At 35.9% G+C, this 22,420-nt stretch overlaps 1 protein-coding gene across 1 annotated transcript in view; it reads right to left on the bottom strand.

Annotated features, from left to right (window-relative positions):
* Positions 1 to 213: 213 nt before the first annotated feature.
* Positions 214 to 22,420, bottom strand: part of LOC124370045 (aminopeptidase N) — a 42,998-nt gene continuing 20,791 nt past the window's right edge. Inside the window, exons 5-17 of the mRNA XM_046828364.1 lie at positions 21,823 to 22,116; positions 20,430 to 20,613; positions 18,389 to 18,545; positions 17,201 to 17,282; positions 15,728 to 15,911; positions 12,288 to 12,480; positions 11,790 to 11,873; positions 10,272 to 10,468; positions 9,021 to 9,220; positions 7,036 to 7,203; positions 5,549 to 5,692; positions 3,321 to 3,402; positions 214 to 1,291 (exon numbers count right to left, since the gene is read on the bottom strand). Of these exons, the coding sequence (XP_046684320.1) occupies positions 1,145 to 1,291; positions 3,321 to 3,402; positions 5,549 to 5,692; positions 7,036 to 7,203; positions 9,021 to 9,220; positions 10,272 to 10,468; positions 11,790 to 11,873; positions 12,288 to 12,480; positions 15,728 to 15,911; positions 17,201 to 17,282; positions 18,389 to 18,545; positions 20,430 to 20,613; positions 21,823 to 22,116 (2,116 nt within the window). The 3' untranslated portion in view covers positions 214 to 1,144. The remainder of the gene's footprint in view (positions 1,292 to 3,320; positions 3,403 to 5,548; positions 5,693 to 7,035; positions 7,204 to 9,020; positions 9,221 to 10,271; positions 10,469 to 11,789; positions 11,874 to 12,287; positions 12,481 to 15,727; positions 15,912 to 17,200; positions 17,283 to 18,388; positions 18,546 to 20,429; positions 20,614 to 21,822; positions 22,117 to 22,420) is intronic.

Here is a 22,420-nt window from a genome sequence, read left to right as displayed (position 1 = left end):
CGAGCTTCTTACTGTGGTGCAGCAAGATGAGGTGGAATAAGTGATGGCATAACGTTTCAAAATATAAATTTTCTTAACATCTGTAATTTTTTTAATACATCTGGGAACAGACACAGCTGTTGACCGTGAACACGGATTGTACAAGGTAGAGAAATAGGGATATTGTTTCAATTTAGTCGGTGGAAATGACTGAGGGTAAGAAATAAACTCAACTAATAAAAAATAGGTATAATTAAGAAGGCAGTACATACTTACTGTTTACAAAAGAGTTAAAATACTTTGAATGAAACGCTATAGTACACAGCTTAGTACAAATACTGGATAAACAAACTGAAAAATACTTATTTACTCAATAAACATAATTTGATGAATACCACTAAATAATTGACTTACCACCTTAAGTACACTCACAGTGAAGTTCGTGGAAAACAGTAAAAATGATATATACAGATCAATAATTTAATTCACTATTCACAACAATCATTCTAAGTATTTATTACAGAATTTGTTCAACTAAATAGCAAAGATATAATAATAAATAAAACTGTAATTAAGACAAATAATAGTAGTTTAAACTGTAGATAAATTTAGTGCTGTCATGTTTGACTGTTTAACCAAATCCTTACTTCTAGATTACAGAGAAGTTGTTTTTTCAATATGAAACAGAAGTTGAGTAACATTTTTCATCAAATATGTATTATTTATCTAGTTTAATACTTAAATCTAATCCTAGTTAAGAATGAATATTTACATTTACAGTACATTTAATCAATATTACATTATAGTGTTCAAGTTATAAAATAACAACCTACTGTATCTGAAGATACATCATCCACACCGATGTTCAGCAAAACACAATTTTACCGTTCCGGTTTCATTCCCTTTATTATTAAGTCTCTCCTTGTTGTTTGTTAATAATAAAGGTCACTTCAGTTTTAATTTATTACATTTTCTACTCGGAAGTGCGTTTCTCATAATGAATTTTTTCACACGACATCAACTTAGATTTAAACTGGAAGTACGATAAAGGGAGAAACCTTTTATTGCGTTCGCTCATTTGGAAACGACGGCGAGACCAGAGAAAGAGAAGAGATACAGACATTCAAATGTTCCTCGGGAAGTGATGAGTGAAGGGTGCGGTGTGTTAACTGCTTTGACTCAGCCAGTCCATGATCGGTCTGTAGTTGCGCTCCATCCACGCGACGTTTCCCTCCGTCTTCTCTATCTGCTGCAGAACCACCTTGCTGGCTCCACCGAACTCCGTGTTGTGTGCACGCGCAAATTCCTTCAACTGAAAAAAATCAGACTTGTAAAACGGTTTGTCATTATCGGAGAACTGCAATAACAAAAGATTCTTGGATCATTTGCGAATAAGTACTAAGAACTAAACCCCAGAGCCACTAACATGCATTATGCCACACATTCTTTATTGAGTTGTTACTATTACATAAAATAAGTTTTACATATTGTACCAAATCATTATGTTCAGTGAAAACAGAATTTTTATATTTATATGTAGAAATAAAATTTTATTTCCACATAAATTTGTGTTAGCAGCACTAATATTTTACAATGGCTGAACTAATATATTTAAGTAATTGCAACATTTGCATTATGAGTGTTTTAAAACTGACATTTTCTCAAGGAGAAAAGCTTTATGAGTAAAAATCACGTTTTAAAACTTTGGATTAAAGAAAATACAAGACTTTTTTGGTAAGTTTTAATTTTACAAATTATTATTCCTTGTGATCATTCCCTGAAAGTAATACGAGTGAAGTGCGTACTTCTTTCATTTTGAAATTTAAAAAGTTTGCTCTGCTTAAATGAACAGCCAGTTAGAAGCTTATGGTGAAGTTGTAACGAGTGATGGAGGTGTGGGTAAACAGTGTAGTCTTCTTAATGAAGGAAGGACAAGGGTTCATGATAATGCTTGACAACATGTTGCAACAAGAAAAGGTGTAACTGGGCAATTTTCATTAGAAATCACTGGACCATCCACAATACAGCGATGATTGGACATCTACGGATTTTAATTTTCTTCCAAAACTTACGAAATTTATAATATTGGAAAGTGTTTTGAGAGTGATGGCAGGGTGAACGCAACTATTAGTAACTGGCGTGATGGTGGTTACGCAGCAGAGTTCTCTGATGAGGCAATCACAAATCTGATGCTACTGTTTGGACATTAATGGTGACACGTTGAAAACTAAAAAGCTATTGGTGACTGATACAATACGTTCATAAAGAAAGTTTCTCTTGCTTCGTTACAAAATGGTTTTTACTTACAAGATGAACTTTGTATTTTACTTTTTACACTATTAATTGCACTATTCTACATATTACCTCTTATTTGGAAACTATAATATGCTGGTTTAAATTAAGTGTTAAAACCCAATATTGTGCAATACGAGTTGATAAAATTAATAAAGGATCATTGCCGAAGATTTACATTTTTTAAATTAACCCTAAAAGTGCTGTCAGAAAGCTGCCGGGTCAATGTTTACCGTAAACAACATAACATCCGTAATTTATGATATTTCTAAATGTATTTTATATAGTAACAAACTAGAAAAATGTACAACTTATTTATCCACAACCTGTCTTTATTTTTTCACAAATTCTGTCGCTCCACTACTACAGATGATTGTAGCTTTGCATATCGTCAGCTGGAATTGTTGGAGTCACCCTCTACACGAGTTATTTTGTTGTTATTGATTACAAAAGAAATAACTAAAGATTTTAAGCTTTTTTAAACATAATACATTATAACTATTATTTTCTTATTCCACTGAAAAAATGTTGTACTTTGTTAGTTTTTATGTACTTAATACATTCAACATAGACTTGTAAAACTCCTAAAACACATGTACCATACAGATGAATATATTCAGCACTTATAGGGTTAATGTTCTTACACACTATTGCATACTTCAACAGAGATATTATTAATTAATGGAGAAAAGTAATACAGTTGTATTTAATTTACTTATCAATTTATCAATCTTGAAATACAGTTAAAAATATCTTTCCTCACAATAACTTTAATTCTATAGGTTTTTTGTACAGGTATTTATTTTCAGAAAAGTTAGGTTTTAGTTTTTCAACTTTCATTTGCAAACTAAAAATGAGAGTTCATTCAAATTGTATTTTTAACAAGAAACGCTATTCTTGCTTTGATTAATTTCAGATACAAACCAGAAACAAACACAGAGTTATATACAATCCATAGAATTATTAGATGCAATATTTAATTTTGAAATGCTAAAAATTAAAATAAATGGTTATCTAAGGGCCAAGATGGACAGAATACAAAATCTTACCATTTCCAATTCAAACTTGACAGTCATCCGAGCAGTGGAAAACTGGATGATATTGTTGATGACAAACAGGTGACCTCCGAAACTGAAACAAATAATTTATTACAAATGAGAGGCCTTAGAGATTTGTACCGTTGATTGCAAGATAATGTGATAGAAAATAACAATGCTGTAATTGATAAGGGAAATGTTGGTAAGGTCATTATAGAACTCCTATCTCAACTGTCAAAGAACAGCAACAATCAATGATACTTATGAGAGTGATTGGACTAACTAAACTGTATACTTATTGTAAAATGTATTCTTATATACATACTTAAGTATGTAAGTTATATAGTTTTCACACAGTTTGAATCTACCCAATGTGATCCTCACGTTTGTATTAGAGTTTTGTCTTAACATTTACAATGCCTTACTTTACAATGTTCAGAAAGGGGGTTTCATTAAGAGTTTTAGAAAAGTAGTTTTCTTCCCTCAAATGTATGAAGAAATTACAAAAAAATATAAAAGCAGTTTTTGTTTAATATTTTGGTACACCCTGTAGATACGACTAACCGTAATTAAATAAATGTTGTGCTATAATAATCTTGAAGCACTCCTAAATTACAAACAAAACTCTCTACAAAATCCTACTCAAATGGTATGGTTAGATACAAAGAATAAGGTAGGATAAAATCTAGAGCTGGAATATTTCTTAAGAGATGATGTAAGAGCTTGTCGAATTCCTTTTGGAAGTTACAGTAGTATCAAGCAAACTTCATTGCTCAATCACAAATGCCACTAATAAATGAGAAGTTGTTGGTAGTCTAACGACATATCGTAAAGCCATGCTGGTGTCATAAGATCAAATTGCAAACTCTCTTCTAAAGTAAATTGTAGAAAACCTTTCCAAATACTCTTTCCGAATTGGCATGACTTTTTAATTTTTCTACATTAAAGGTAAACTCCATGCATTGTATCAACCACTGCAGGCGGAATGTCAGTGTTTAAAACATTTAACAAACTCCACACATCTAAGCAGACTTGTTCACCATCTCAGGTTCTTCATGCAAATTTCAGTATAGTACTCCTTTGTCATCAACACGGGCAAGTGGAACTGAGGAACAATTTTCCCAAAACTCGTTAACATATTTCCAAAAATTCGCTCTCAACATTTATAATATGTTACCTTCTATACATGTCAAGTTCTACTTTTGCCCCTCTTTACGGGCCAGAATACATGGCAAAATCATCTGGAACATCAAACCACTTAAATTGTCTATGAGAAGAATACTTTTGCTTAATCAATGTGATCAAGTTGGCTGGAAACCACTTAGGGTGTTTGAAACACTTATTCATTTTCATGAATTTATTATCACTCTTGCAAATTATAAATGTTGAGCTAAAATCCTCAGCAACAGTATCAAAAGAAAGTGAGAGAAAGATAACCCAATTATAAAAAGAAAGCTGGAGGTATAAAACCAAATGAGTCCTGTACAGAAAGTGACAGTATTCAAAGTAAGGAGAATTCTACAGCTAACTGACTCTATGGATGCAAATCGCAAAAGGAGGATGACCCTTTTATTCTCTGACCAGAGCAACACCAGAACCAGGGCAAAAGATGATTTGATTCTGGATCCTGAAGAAGAGATCTAGGACACTCCGATATTGGTAGAGCTGAAAGATTCAGAAAATTCATGAATCTTAAGAGGTAACAATTTTGAGCCCTAAAACTAAAGCAATCCCATGGGAAAAGGAGCTTCCATGCCAATTTGTAACCCACAGTGTTCAAGTTACCATTTTCAAACTATTACTTTTTGAGAAGTCAGTTTTCCCTACAATGTTTCGACATAAGGACATCAGGATGGACTGAAATGAAGAATTTATTACAAAACAAATAAAAAGTTCTTGCTGCCAGATATACAAACCTCAACCCGAACACTTGAAGAAAAACTTCTTGAACAAATTGCCAGAGACAAAATAGATCTTTGGTTACCGTGTACAAGACACCATCTACTTACGTAATATTTCCTTCTAACAACGTAAATATTTGAGGGGGACTGATACAAGATCGGATAGTCTTGTACAGATGGTCAGTGCTGGAGCTAATCTCCAACAAGGAAGAACATATCAGATCTGGTATGTCCGTCACGGGCATTCCAGTACAGAACTCATGATTCATGAGTATTATGAAGCTTGTATGTTACGTTGAACAAGTTAACTATTCTGGAGAGAAAAATTGATTTACTCACTAATCTTTCACTCTCTTCCACTGGTCTCGGAGGAAGGCGAAGGCAAGGGGCTGCCCGATCACATTGCTGGACACCGCAGCAAACACTGCCGCTGCATCCTGCTTGCGGATACCAGAGTTTTCAGTAACAGCTCGATCCAGATACCTATTGTTATAAAAAAAACCAATTGACACAACAAATCTCTTTGTTTTATAAAATAAAGTAGAGAAAGAGAAAGAGTATCACAATAACACACATGGCAATGATGCTACATTCAGACAAAAGTAAAACAAATGTTTTTAATATTTACAATGCACAATCACTGTACTTAGTTTGCTTAGTAACCAAGCAGAATTTTTGACTAAGTACTACTGGTCTATGTTTTTATATACAAATGTTTAATGTCTAGGTTATTTAGTTATTTATAGAGTGTTATAAGATGTAAGTAAAACAGTATCATGAACAAACATTTTTACTCTTTAACTGATTTTAGGTCAGTCATATTTATTAAGGTCAATCATGTAGATCATAAACAAAACTAGTTGTAGGACAGAGCCTTGAGGGACACCTCTCTCCATAAGCTCTTGGTGTTATAGTTCTTGTTCTCCATTTGTGGTTTCTCAAAATGTTAAGATATTTTTTCTGATTAACGAATAAAAATATCTAAAAAACTAAATATTAAAAACATTTGATTGTGTACTAATTATATCACAAAGATAAGAAATCTCTCGTGATTCTTTGATTAAAAATAAGGTTGCAACAGTGCATTAAGTTTAACATAGTTGTTATGGCCGCTAGTAGAGCTAGCTCTCAATATACACAAGATTGCAGCGGCAGATGTTATAGCTCTCATCTGTGCTGGTGACTGAAGATTGGGTCAGGGGACCCAAGGCTCCACCGAAATTGTGAAAGAAAAACATTAAAATAGCACGCAGTAGTTTTAAGCTAGAACAAGTTTATGAGGTCTTTGAGGTCTTAAAGCTTAACAATTTCCTGAGGGAACATTCTCGAGCCCCTGTTTTTGGAGGATATTTTATACCTTCTAAACCACCAGTGTGTCAGCCCCCTGGAAATAATTTTCTATATGCCACTGCACCACAGCTACGTCATGTGTATGTACGCTGTGCTTTGGGATTGTGTCTGTCTTGTGCACTCAACTGTGCACCTGATGAGACAGAACACCTCTTTATCTGAATTACTCTGGATGGCTGTTGGGAAAAACCAGACAGGTCTCTGTTTTGTAGCATATGTCTCTCTAACGTCAAAAATATGCAATTTGAACTACTTCATCGCTGATTTTTTTTGTATCCTTTCAGATGGACACGGGTTCCAACATTCCAGGTGTCAAGTCTGAGACAGTGTCGGTTTTTAGATGCTACACTAAGCGGAAGGTAAACTGGAGCTAAACTCAACATTCGTATTGAATGAATTCTTCCCACCGTAGTTATGTCATGACAAGTGTAGTAATTGCCTCAAGCGTAAAAGTTAAGAGGTGTAAAACTGGAGACCTGGCCAGAATCCATGTCTCGCGGCTACATCCCAGTGCTGCCAACAGGAGACTCTTCTCTGACCCAACATTTGTGTGGAGGTAACGGTTCCAGGCAAAATCCCACTCGGGCTGACCACCTTCCCTTATGGCCGTGCAGTACACTGTGCTCTTCAGGTTGGCACTGATTCTGCAGTAAACAGAAACAACTGTTTTATTGAATTCTAATCTATGAAACTACAAAGAACATATATAATATTGTACTTAGAAGTGTAACAAAATTTCAGTGAAAGATTACCCTTTCAAGAGTACATTGTTAAAATAATAATAATAATAATAAAATAATTTGAAAGATACATTATTAGGATAATAAGGTTTTGGACATTTGCCATCATTACATACTACAAAATATATAAAACTAAGTTTCTAAGATTTTAATCTATGGACTGCCACTCAATAAAATTTATATCATAACCATAACGATAGCAAATGTCCAAAATTCTATTATCCTTTCACACTCTTCATCGTCAGTAACAAACTTTAAACAAAGAAAAGATTGTTTGTTTGCACTTTAGACTAAAAGGACCAACTAAATATATATTTGAGGTATGGGTTTTGTTATAAACGGTTAATTATTCACTTTTATTTACTTAAATTTCGGCCTCAAACCTGTTAAAAACTTTTACACTGTTAAATATTTTTAAATTGGGTAAGTATTCAATCTACGATAGTGTGAGAAAGAAGAGACTTGTGCAGTGCTTGTTTTTGCAAATTACTTCCAGCAAGGTTTGCTTATTGTCAACAAATTCAAAAACTGTTCTTGTTGCAAATGACACCCAGAAATATATTTAAAGGGCATTAAAATGATTTTTGTTATGCACAAGCTAAATGATATGTATATTTTTTATTATTCCTTGCTTTTGGAAAGAAAAAATGAAAAACTCTTGTAATGTAAGTTCTTGTAACTCCATCAGTTTACAAGATACAATTATCGTATAGACCATAACAATTTTGGTACAAACTGGATGCCCTTCTTGGCACAAATAATTTGAAACCTTTGGTCCCAACTGGTTAACCATATTTTATTAATGTACATTGTTTTACAATGCAAGACCAAAGGTTCACCATTAAATTACAATTATAAACAATGAAACTTACATGTATAAACTAAAACTGTACACAACTAGTCAAATGTGCTGGCCTCTAATTATATGCTTTTGATGGAATGATTTTCAAAAGAACATGAGTAAGATATTATTTTACATGTTTTAACAATACCTCCATAACTGTATTTCCCTTGTCCTTTTCTTTGTTTTGATTTAAATATAAACACAAATATGGACATTTGATGGATTCTGTTAAAATTATATTATTACAAATTGTTTAAGCACATATTAAAAAAAAGTTTTAACGATTTGCAACAAACAATTTAAACTAAACGTTCATTCGACATTCATTTTACAATGTCTCATTTGAACATAGTAATTGCCCATTCATTGAATCGAGTTGTATTGCAGTTCATTAAAGCTTGATGGATATTCAAATGTAAATACATACATCGCTTTGAAATGAAAAGAACACATGCAATTTAATTATTTGAATTATAACAGTTTTATTTACCAATATTTAATTTGCTTCTGGTTTTGTTGTTGGCCTGTGAAGCATTTCTTGCAATGGTAATCCTTAATGTACCCTTGTGTATTTCAGGAGATAAGTTTGATGAAAATATTTATCACATTAAAATATAATGGCTGATTGAAAATTGTGTAGTGAAAATGAAATGTATAAATTTACATGAAGCAGAATAATAAACTTACTGAGTAAGACAAACTAAAAAATATGTAAATTGCAAAGAAACTTCAGTTTTGTCATGAAATAAAATAGTAAAAAAATATAAATAGAAACTCCTACTGCACAAGAGCGATATACCTGCCCAACCTGTGTGGGTAATTGGCAGTATACATTACCATTATATTCTAACTTTACCAGTACTCTAGTGTTACATACGGATTGTCCCGGTCCGGCTGAGGGCTGGACCTCCAGTTCTGGAACTGCTGCACCGACTTGCTGATACAGTGTTCGTGTCCGAGCTGACACGCCCACTTCAGCACCTCCACACGTGAGTATACCTTCAGCTGAGAGTCGGTGATGAGGTCCACGAACCCTGTGTCCTCGTACAAGCCCTTCATCAGGGCCAGGAGATACGACTGGAAGCCACAGACATCTGTTACTTTTCAGCGCAACACTACTACAGTACTTATACACTAGTCATGTAAACTGATCAACTACCAAATGTTGAAATGTGTTATGAAGCTAAGTTTTTAGATATCACTTTAGACAAGAACCTAATTTAGACACCTCACTTAGATAATTTTTGCATAAAACTTAGCAGCAGTCTCTTTGGAATAAGGCAGATTAAAGGGACTACAGATGATGGAACCTCTGTAACTAATCTACAGACCAGATTTCTTAAGACTTAAAAAAAAACAGTCTGAAATTTGGCAAGGAAGCACAGGAAGTGATAAAGCATGTAATAAATGAGGATTTTCCAAGGCAAAACGACGTTAATCAGTACAACCTCAGAAACCCAACAGCGTTCATCCTGCATGAACATCGTATGACTCTTTTTTATAAGAAACCATCATACATTGGCAGGAAACTAAACTACTACCTACCTGCTGAACTACAGACCAAGAAAGAAAAGGACCTCAAATCTGCACTGCAGAAATGGCTCATCAACGCCTCCTTATACTCTATAGAAGAGTTTTACAAAGTAAAAATTGTACAGAGCCTGTTTAACGTAACTACCTGTACATACTATTGGCGCTAATACTGTTCTCTAGGAATACATTGTCTATTGAAGAAACCTCTCATTGTCCTTAGTCCTAAAAGGACCTTAGAGGTACTTCAAGAGTAACAGGATATTCAGCATTGCAGCCGCCTCCTGTCAAGATCATTGGACCTCCACCTTTTTTGAATTTTCATGTTGAACTGGATTTTTGACCTTTAACTAAAACCCCGATATTTTGACATGACAGTGGTACTGTACATCATAGTGGGCAGGTCGCAGAGCGCCTAATGAAGAAGAATAAGTCTTATCCTTATTCCATCCAAGATAGCAAATTTGAGATTTATCCTTTGAATATAGGTTTGAGAAACAAATATCTTTTGTGACTTATGATCCTATCCTATGTCTGCTGCAATATCTAAAATAACAAAGTTAGTGTTCTTTCTCAACTCTTAAATTCGGTTAAGCACCTTGAAGCGATCAAAACCACCGGTCTTGATCAGCATGTTGGTCAGGTACTTGAAGCTCTGGAAAGCCGATTTCCAAGGTAAATAATCAAGTTCGTGGCTCAAGTACTTGGTGACATCCAGAGCTGTTGCGTAGTCCAGCGCACCTGCTCTTGCAAGGTTCAGGGCGTCATCTAGCAGCTGGGCGCGGTTCAGAGTCCCTACAACATTACACCTTTGGTAACAAAGTGTTATATATTCTTTGTCTGAGTATTAATTATTTCCTTATCAGAACACTAGATGCTGTTATCATCTGTGTGTTCTTCAAATTAAAACTGGACAAAATTACTTGAAAGTCTTTAAATGAAGGTTTTATAGGTACAGCTATTGTAGGTATCAGTCAGATACTTTTTTACATTACATTTTTATGTTTAAATAACAAAATTCTATTAATTAATTGTTCATTTGGATGTATATTTTTTGAAATTGATCTAATAATCAGTATTAAACAAATTTATTATATACATTTGCAAAACTTTGCTTATTTACTCTAAATAAAAAAGAGAATCTGTAAAAATTAAAATGGTTTTACTTGATGAGCAAACATCACAAAATCGAACACTTTCTAATATCACATGAAAAAGAGGTGTTACACTTTCACAACGTAACTATAATGCTCATGGACCACATGAACTGACTCCTCGAGAACAAGCTACCTAGGATTGACGTTACCTCCTGCTGACGTAACTATATTCATAATGGATCTGATGAAGGGAGTGCTGAAGTTACGTATTTCTTAAATTCCAAATTGAATAAAACCTATAATATTTTTATTGCCAATTTGTTTCTAAATTTGAAACTATACCACAGACATGGTATAATGGAATTTAGAGAATGTGAGCTTAAACTTTAAATAGCTAAATTCAAAATCCAGTTGCAGTAAAATATTCTCTATTAAGATTACTTTACTGGACTGATTACACTGAACACTTCAACGCTGAAGTATCCCAAAGATATTCATACTGGTCTTAAAATTGGAGGAAGTAATCACTCCCAGAGCAATATTAATTATTGTTGTATAATATGAAGTGTATAGTTTAATTTAATGCTAAGGTTATTATAGTACGAGACATTTCAATGCAAGCCTGGGTTGTGACAAGGAGTTGCCAGATATAACGGAAGAATAACTAGTGATTGGATAATCGATTGAATTCAACAATCGAGCGACCGTTACTGCTCGTTCTTATTCCTCATCTATCTTTCTGTGTCCTTTACCAGGACGTGAGAATATATATGTAACATGCAGAATAATTGAATACCAAATTATAAAACGGATGTAAACAACCGGAACGAAGCAATACAGCATGTCGCCTCATATTGAGAATCAGCTGACGTGGCAACTTTGCAAGGTGAGGGGGAAGTGGGTGCAGTAACTGACCATATGGCCGGGCTTGCAAAGAATATGACATGTACTATAGTAAGAGATAACCATCAACGAAAGAGAACAGGAGAAGGAGTAGCAATTTCTGTGAAGCAGCTTACCGATCTGCCTGAAACGATCCACATCCAGTAGATGTTTGATCAACAGCTTCCAGTTGTGGGCATCATAGTTCACCCTGTAAAAACCTGCAAAAGGTTAACAGTAAATTAATTAGAATAATTAGTTTTCATTTACATATATTACACACAATATGTTTACAGTAGAGAAATGTTAAGTTAAAAAAGGTAAAATGTTGTAACAAATAATGGTAAAGGAAGTAGTGCTGTAATATTTTAGTGATTGTTAACTTAAATGTTCATTAGAGGTTACTTCTAATTAACTTCTCGGTTTAATTAACTATTACATAATTTTATGTCTATTGTGTTGTTAGGAACACAATATTGTTTATTGTTTATTTTCATTTGCCAAGACAGACTGACGTCTTGGATTCACCAAAATGTTTTCAACTTTAATAATACTGTACTTATTTCACTATACGGTTTTGTGTCTCAATACACGGTCACATCAAGAATTGTACATATAAATAATCCATTGAATACCTGTTTCCTGAATATTGAACATGATGAAATGGTGGGAGTCGGCGTCCACAGGTATCTCGATGCTGGGCTCAGCCCGGAGCCAGTGGGAAGGTCTGGTAGTGTAAAAGTCGGGCTGGGGCATGTTGGTGAATGTCAGAGGAACGTACCAGAGGTTGTTGTCACTGTCTGTAGCATTTCCTAGCATGAACCTTTTCTGTAAACAGGAGAGAATTAATGAACGAGGATACATAGTGGTACTCGGTCCTCCGTCTCTGTTGAGTGCATGCAGATGTGTTGTTCAGCGTAGTGACATGCTCGGTACTTGCTTCTACTCCAAACCCTAAGTTAACCATGACTTGTGTGAGTTCATCGCCACATGCTATAGATGAGCCACTTTGAAAGCGACCTGCACGAGGATTTCTTGCACATAGGGGGAGGGAGAGCAGGAGCTCGACCACGCCTACCGCCACCTCCTCTTTCACTGCTCCATCTATTTCCTTTACAAGACACAAGTGGGAACCGAGTGCTTTGCTTCCCTGAGTTGGTGTTTTGGAGCATCACTCTCTTTTGTTGTTATGGAATAACAAATATTATTATTTATGTTGAGAATAGTCCATTGCATATATTTAATATGTCAGCATAATAAAGAAGCATTTTAACAAATGTTTATTGTTAACAGCTGTAGTTATTATTACTGAGTTTGTGAAACAGCTGTTATGTAACACATACCCTACGAGTGGTAAAGTGGCGACTGAGGAGTGGTTGGTAAGGCATGTGGAGGGGGAAGTGAGTCCGCACTTCTTTTCCCTCTCCACATCCTTCTCTCTCTCTCTCACTCCCCCCCACACTGTTCACTTAACTGGTCGCTTTCAAAGCGGCTCATCTATAATTAGTGTTTAATTTTTATGTATACTTAACCATGGTTTTGACACTTCATGAAAAGGATATCTTTCAAAACTTGTGTTGAATATAATCATCAACTCAAAAAAACCAAACCATCGTCAATGTTCTCAAAAGAATCAAGGATGACAGTAAATATAGACAGATCCACTCAAGATAGCAAATACTTTCTCTTATGTGGACACAGCAGACCCTTCATTACTGGACTCACTTCCTATTACATACAACCTCGGAGAACCAATGTAGTCTCCATTATGAGGAGTGGGAGCGCATTGTACAGGGACTTAAGGCAAAACAATCTTGTGATATAAATGGAGTATCAATGAGATTGATCAAATAATGCCTCACACATATTCTGACACCACTCATCAAGATGACTATTGATCATTATTTGAAAAAGGAATATTCGGTTGAATTTCCTTCCAAGTCAAACCTGATTTATGTGAATAACATCCATGCGTCAGCCTTATATGGGAAAATCATTCAATACGCAGATGACACGAGTCTCTGTTTCTGGGCCGATTCTCTGACTTCTTTGGAGATTCAAACCTTCATTGATCTTCATTACTGCATTCAAAATTTTCTGGTAAATAATCTCAAAACTAATCATGAACAGACAAACTACATCAACTTCTGTTTACGTGGGTTGAATACTTATGAAACCCCAACAGTAATGATGGATAACATTGTTCTGGAGGAAACTGATTCTGCTAAATTTCTAGGAATACACCTAGATAAAGGGTTAACCTGGAAAGTTCACATTGAATGTGTATGCACTAAATTGGCAACTGGAACTTTTGTCCTTCGAAATTTATCAAAGTTTTCTACGTCTGATGTTTTAATGATGGCTTACTATGGATTAATATTTCCATACCTGTCATAGGGAATTTCTCTGTGGGGAGTTGTGCCATATCAAACTTGGAAAAAGTATTCAGACTGCAAAAAAAAGCTGTTCGAATCATCGCAAAATTGAACAACAGAGAGTCATGTTGAAGTGCCTTCAGGGAGCTCAACTTGCTAACTCTACCCAGCTTGAATATTTTAGAGACTTTATTTTACTGTCGATTTCAGTGTATATTGACGCAGGGCAGTGATATACACAGATACGAGACAAGAGCTCGGGAGCGCTTTCGAGCCCGACAGCATAGAACAGCAGCATTTGAACGCCTCCATTCTCAAGCTGGGATCAGATTCATTAACAATCTCCCTGAAACACTAAATTTAGAAAACAAATCCAAGAAAAATGTAAAATGGGTGTTTTGGGTCTTGTACACCAATATACGAAAACCACTGATCCTATTGATTTCCATCAAAGCCCATCACCTTTAATTTAAGGTGGGCCCTCCAACCGGCTATACCACAGACCAGTGACTGTGGTAAGTGTACGCCAGATCGCAAAAATCCATAACGTCAGGTGTGGGAATGGAACCCACAACTCCAAGGCTAACTCCCGCGTCCTAAAGTAGCAACTTAGACCACACAGCCATCCTGACTTGATGTCTTGAGTGTGCGGATAGCTTACATAGGAATCTCGCTGTTGCTGTTCAAGTCTGCACTGAACTGTGACTGTCTTGTGAAACCATGTTGAAGAATTATGTAACTGTACCTTGAATAATTTCGAGTGATCTTAAGAATTCTTGTACAAACTCTGTTGATGATTGATAACTACGATGGTGTGTATGTCTCACCTGGGAGGCTGTGGCAGTCCTGTTGATTGATAACTACGATGGTGTGTATGTCTCACCTGGGAGGCTGTGGCAGTCCTGTTGATTGATAACTACGATGGTGCGTATGTCTCACCTGGGAGGCTGTGACAGTCCTGTTGATTGATAACTACGATGGTGCATATGTCTCACCTGGGAGGCTGTGACAGTCCTGTTGATTGATAACTACGATGGTGTGTATGTCTCACCTGGGAGGCTGTGACAGTCCTGTTGATGATTGATAACTACGATGGTGCGTATGTCTCACCTGGGAGGCTGTGACAGTCCTGTTTATGATTGACAACTACGATGGTGCGTATGTCTCACCTGGGAGGCTGTGACAGTCCTGTTTATGATTGACAACTACGATGGTGCGTATGTCTCACCTGGGAGGCTGTGACAGTCCTGTTTATGATTGACAACTACGATGGTGCGTATGTCTCACCTGGGAGGCTGTGACAGTCCTGTTTATGATTGACAACTACGATGGTGCGTATGTCTCACCTGGGAGGCTGTGACAGTCCTGTTTATGATTGACAACTACGATGGTGCGTATGTCTCACCTGGGAGGCTGTGACAGTCCTGTTTATGATTGACAACTACGATGGTGCGTATGTCTCACCTGGGAGGCTGTGACAGTCCTGTTTATGATTGATAACTACGATGGTGCGTATGTCTCACCTGGGAGGCTGTGACAGTCCTGTTGATGATTGATAACTACAATGGTGCGTATGTCTCACCTGGGAGGCTGTGACAGTCCTGTTGATGATTGATAACTACGATGGTGCGTATGTCTCACCTGGGAGGCTGTGACAGTCCTGTTGATGATTGATAACTACAATGGTGCGTATGTCTCACCTGGGAGGCTGTGACAGTCCTGTTGTCATAGTTCCTGATGACAGTCACCAGTGGAAATCCTGTCTGCAGAGTCCAGGTGTCCATCACAGCTTTGACAGTCATGTTCTGGTCAAACACAGAGTCTTCCTGGGCCTGTTCTGTCAGAGCCTGCCACAGGTCGTCTCGCGTTGCGCTCGCGTACTTCCTGTTCAACAACACACACAGTCTAGCTAACTCCATCTGCAGAGAGTCATCAAATAAACAAATAAAATATCCTTTTTTTCAAGCGTTCCTCAGTTTACACTGATTTTCAGAACAATTATTGCAAATAACTTACCTAATATTAATAAAACAGATGGAAACTTCATACATTTAACATGCTCATATTACATTTGATTTAATAAACTAGCCATATATATGACAAGGACAAAACATAATTACGCTAAACTACAAAATGTTTTAAAACTACTTTATGTATTAATCATATTTATATACTTGGAGAAATCCATTGTAAAGTTGAAGATCAAAATAAGAATAAATCCTCCTTTCCATTTCAAGTCTTAGTTTAAAGTATCCCTTATGAACAGTTTGTTCACCATTTTGTACTGGAAGGCGGCCTGTCAAAGTTTTAATTAAAACAATACGCTAAAAATCAATACTTTATTTAACAAACTATCTCTTATATAATAATATATCTTTTATGTTAATAATTAAATAACACAAAAAATTAACTTAATCGAATCTATGATTTCTGTTTTGAGATAGGGATCTCCAGGTACATTGTTATTTTTTTACGAGGGCCTTGAAATGTCCCTCGAGAATGAAACGTCACTTGATGAGGGTTTACATTTAAAAACTTTAACTTACCCCCAATACCCCATTTAGGTTTGGGGGTTGAAGTTCTCATAAAACCCCCCCAAAAAATGTTTATTTTATAACAATCCTCTCATAGATGTTGGTTCATACTCGTATATTCCTGATCAAAGGTTTAGTGAGTGAGTTGGGGGGGGGGGGGGGAGGGGGGCATCTGACAGTGACCAATTCCTGCTACTGTATGTGAGGTAGAGGAATTACCGTTGCTTCATAAAGAACTGATCAGACAAAGAACTTTGGGGTTGCCATCACATAATCATAGGCTGGGGTTCTTCTATCTTCAAGAAAGAATAGGTGTCTGACACTCGTAATAAAGGTGAGGTTGATCTGTAGGGAAAAGTAAAACTAGTGTTATTCCATCCTAATTGCTACCTTATTTGCCTACAGGCATTTCCCTTTATTATCTCATTCTTTCCTGTTCACCAAAGAATTCACCTATAGAATTTCCTAGTTCCCAAAAAAGTAAAAGGACAGCCATGTACTTTGACACCCAAGGGGTATGGATTTTAGGTAATTCACAATAACTTCGTCCTAGAACGTACCAAATCTTTGTAAAAAGTCTAACTGTCCAAGTTACTGAATTACACAATGTCTTAAATTATCATAAGACAATGTTCTTACCTCATATTTAAATATCTTGTGAGACCTTTCCTGAAAACTGGGGTCGTCAAAAAGTGGTCCATCATTCTGATTATTGATGCACCTGTAAGAATTAGTTATTTCACAAATAACAAACATACAGTTTATAGCTAATTGCCAATAAGGTAAGGTAAAATGTCATGTATTAATAGATTGAGTAGAAGTATTTTTGTACTTAAAAACTTCAACAGTCAAACATAAGATCATTCAAACAAATTTTACCATCCAAGTATTATACTAATTTGTGAAGGCATCTATGGTATTACTGTGATATTTAAACATGTTAACTTTTTAAATGAACATGCAGTCCAAATTCAAATGTTTTAGTAATATATATTTCTCAGTAAACTACACAAGTTTATCATTGGGCGTCCTGAAATAATAAAGTACAGAAAATAATTTTGTACTTTCGGAATACAGTTCTACAAAATCAATAAAAGTATTTATCATTCTAAAGCAACATTTATCATAGTGACAATACAGATAAGCAACAGCAAAATTATAGTACAATATAACCAAAATAAACAAGAGATTGTCATTTATACAGAACAATAAAATATACAATCTTTTATATCTGCTTATTAATGTTGTTTCTCATGGTTGAAATTTGAATAAAAGGTAAAATGAATTTGATTCTAAAGCCAACATATGAAGTTAACATTGAGTATTAGATGTTTTAAATAACATTAAAAATAGAAGATTATTCATTGATTTTTTTATTGATATTGTACGTCGCAAAGTGAAACATTGAGAATGAATACAATGATGGTGGCTGATGTATAGAAAAGACGTAAAGCCACAACTGGTCCTGTTGCTAAGGTGATCTGAAGGATGTAACCGCAACCAGTACTGAAAGGATACTGGAACGGTGATGCATCCTCAGTATATATTGAAAGCTTCGCCTATTTGCCAAAAACAATGGTTCCTCTCTGATAAATTGTTCAGAATTTAGCGGCTAAAAATTTTATACTTCGCTAAATTGAATTGCTAACATCTAAGAGGAATACAATTCCTTATTAAGTATTTTCCAAAAACATTTTGGATTTTAAGGGCTTCAGAATGCTAATTTTAGGAAATATTAAACCAGAAAAGGAGGAACAAATTTAGTTTTATTTTACAGAATATTTTTTAAAACATAGGCTTTTATAGTGTTTTATGAACTCTGCTTACCTTTTCCATAGGAGATGGTGTCAAATATCTCATCGATCTCATTGGGGTGATTGACTTCAACGGAAATCGGATGAGAGGAACGATAGACATCTAGTAGAAACACACTCTGCATCTCGTGAACCACAAACTGCTCAGGAATACGCCAGCTGGGCTCCACCTGTGCAATATCACAATTCCATCTATTGGTATTGGGATGAGAGGAACGATAGACATCTAGTAGAAACACACTCTGCATCTCGTGAACCACAAACTGCTCAGGAATACGCCAGCTGGGCTCCACCTGTGCAATATCACAATTCCATCTATTGGTATTGGGATGAGAGGAACGATAGACATCTAGTAGAAACACACTCTGCATCTCGTGAACCACAAACTGCTCAGGAATACGCCAGCTGGGCTCCACCTGTGCAATATCACAATTCCATCTATTGGTATTCGGGATGAGAGGAACGATAGACATCTAGTAGAAACACACTCTGCATCTCGTGAACCACAAACTGCTCAGGAATACGCCAGCTGGGCTCCACCTGTGCAATATCACAATTCCATCTATTGGTATTGGGATGAGAGGAACGATAGACATCTAGTAGAAACACACTCTGCATCTCGTGAACCACAAACTGCTCAGGAATACGCCAGCTGGGCTCCACCTGTGCAATATCACAATTCCATCTATTGGTATTGGGATGAGAGGAACGATAGACATCTAGTAGAAACACACTCTGCATCTCGTGAACCACAAACTGCTCAGGAATACGCCAGCTGGGCTCCACCTGTGCAATATCACAATTCCATCTATTGGTATTGGGATGAGAGGAACGATAGACATCTAGTAGAAACACACTCTGCATCTCGTGAACCACAAACTGCTCAGGAATACGCCAGCTGGGCTCCACCTGTGCAATATCACAATTCCATCTATTGGTATTGGGATGAGAGGAACGATAGACATCTAGTAGAAACACACTCTGCATCTCGTGAACCACAAACTGCTCAGGAATACGCCAGCTGGGCTCCACCTGTGCAATATCACAATTCCATCTATTGGTATTGGGATGAGAGGAACGATAGACATCTAGTAGAAACACACTCTGCATCTCGTGAACCACAAACTGCTCAGGAATACGCCAGCTGGGCTCCACCTGTGCAATATCACAATTCCATCTATTGGTATTGGGATGAGAGGAACGATAGACATCTAGTAGAAACACACTCTGCAACTCTGCATGCTCGATTATTCTCAAGTATTTGACTCGATTACCCGTGAAATGTTGTTGGCCAAGACGGGTTATTACGGTTTTGGTAAGGGACTGATAAGCTGGCTAGATTTCTATTTAAAAGAAAGACAGTAGATCACCAAGCTTGGTAGCGAGACCTCTAAGCCTTTCTCTAAAACGCAAGGCAGTTGTCTCGGCCCAATTCGTACACTTCTGATTTCCCTCGTTGTGTCACATATTGTACTCCTCATTTATATGTGGATGACTTCCAACTAAGTTTGTCATATGAGCCTCAGAAAATGGCAACTGCTGTTAATCAGATAAACACAGACCTTCAAACTGGCTCAACCTAGTCATTGAACAATGGTCTTAAGCTGAATGCAGACAAACGTTCAGGCTTTGATACTGCCCCACACAACCTGGTCCAGGTCCTTGGTGGCACTTCCCTAACATGAGGTTGGAAGTCGGGAGGAGGGGCTTCTCATACCTGAACACACCAGGAGTGTTGTATCTTGTTCTAGTTTTAAAACTAAGCTTAGGATATTATTAGGTACAGCATTTTCTAGATAGGATTAGACTAGTCCATGTATTGTTGTAATATGTATATAATTATTGTGTGTTTTACTGTTATTTTAGAGCTAGATCTTGATTGGACAACAGTAGATTTGCAAAACAATGATGTATTGTTGTAATATGCTCGCTGAATAAAAGGCATTTTTATTTATTGTTTATGATGTTTTATTGACTAACTCATAACATACCAGTGCTGCTTGGTATACTATTCAATACATCGTAATGATACTATAATCGATGAGTCGACTTACTGCGTCCACACCGAGACACTCGACGTAGGAAGCAAAGCCTTCGTTGAGCCACAGATCCGCCCACCAGGACGGTGTGACCAAGTTACCGAACCACTGGTGTGCAAGTTCGTGGCTGACCACGGTGGCAATACGCTGCTTGTTGCGTCGCGTAGAGACAACTTGATCATACAGCATGGCAGTCTCTCTGTAACCGATAAGTATTATAAACAAGAAATTACAATTAGAGACATGTTTTCCAAATCGTCTTAGCAAACTTCTTTCTTAAATGTCACACTTGTTCAGTTAAACTTAATGAAAATTTTGATTTTTGTTAAAGAACTACTTGATTATGAATTATATAGTAATAGTTTTCCATCTCAAATTATTCTTTCTTTTTTACTTCTGTAAGAAATTTCCAAAAATATGAGCGTTTTCTACCATAATCTGTTTGCTCAACTCTTTCTGTAAAGAAAACTTCTAAAATTGTTGCACTTATTGGAATTCAACAAAAACTCTAACAAAACTTGAGTCTTTACATAATTTGATGTTTGTTCAACAACGACATGGTAAACACCTTCCATTTTCCTAACTGATTTTCTAACTTTATAATGTAACTAGACAAGGGTATAAGAAATTCTACTGAAAATTTGTTATTTTATTTCAATTTGATCATATTTAAATAAAAGATTACTACGTTATATTTTAAAATTGTGTTGAACTATAACGATTTAACACAATAATATCAGAAATTTAGCAGCAAAACCAATTTATTGTTTTCTCTAATCTTCATATTTTTCATATCAAATTGTACTTTTCAAAGACTTTGAACTGTTGTAATAAACATTCATAAAAAGAGTATAATGAACCATTAAAATTGAGTTTAGTTTTTTTTACCTTCTTTTAAACGTTGGTGTCTTAACCATTTTTGGTTTGTTGTTCTCTAGTTTGTTTTTTTATAACAGCAATCATTCTGTGATCAATAGAGTTTATATTTAGGTTGCAGTTATAAATTTATTCCAGTAATAGATTTTTAACAGTATAACCATTATTGCTGAACTCACGCTTACATTCATTAATCCGACTTTTAAGAACTAAAACAGTGAAAGAAGTTTTACTGTTGGAGATACAATAACATTCTTGTGTGAGTCCTTTCCCAACTAAACATCAACTGTCAGCGTTCTTGAAGAGTTTTTCTGACAAGACCCATTGATTGTACATTTAGAGCAAACTACTTAAAATAGAATGTTAAATTAGAACTTAACATAGAACTTAAATTCAAATGTTACGTTAATTATGATGAAGAACTCTTCTCAAAACATTTATCCCTTTCAGAATACGATAATTTTACGACTACAAACTGTAACTGTAACAGTCTGACACATATCACCAGAGTCCAGTCTATGTGCCACATTACCTGTAGGTGATCAGACCCCAGTTCTCCATGGCGCCTGCGGAGAAGTCAGGTAGAGCCACCATGTCGATCTTGGGCAGGGGGAACTTGATGCCGAAGTAGTCCTCAAAATGATGCAGTATCTTAGGACCCACATCCAGAGCGTAACGCGCCTGTTCTAGAGCTTGCTCGCGTGCCCACACGGCGAAAGTTCCATTGGACAGGTGCTGGAAGTCGGAGACCACGAATGCGACCAGGTATGTTGACATCGGCACGGACTCCTCGAAGTGGTCCCAAACGTAGTCTGGTATTCCCTCCCTGTTAGAAAAGTCCTCCTTAGACAGCAATGCTATATGTCACCAATATTTTATAAACCGGATCAAACTTTATGCTTATCCATATTTATATACAATTTAAATAACTGAACAGAAATTATTCTACTATAGTACATAAAGACACTATATATATATAATTCGTTTTATATTTGTCATAGTATTTACAGGTTAATTCAGTACATTCACACCAAATACGAGCAAATATTCTCTTTTAATGTACAACCATTATTTCAATTAGATAATTTTTTTCTTAATTTATAAAAAAAAATACACGTGCAGGGATTATT

This window comes from Homalodisca vitripennis, chromosome X, assembly GCF_021130785.1.
Source record: "Homalodisca vitripennis isolate AUS2020 chromosome X, UT_GWSS_2.1, whole genome shotgun sequence".
NCBI classification, from domain to species: domain Eukaryota; kingdom Metazoa; phylum Arthropoda; class Insecta; order Hemiptera; family Cicadellidae; genus Homalodisca; species Homalodisca vitripennis.
The sequence above is the reverse complement of the archived record's forward strand: the minus strand, read 5'-3'. Positions and strand labels throughout refer to the sequence as shown.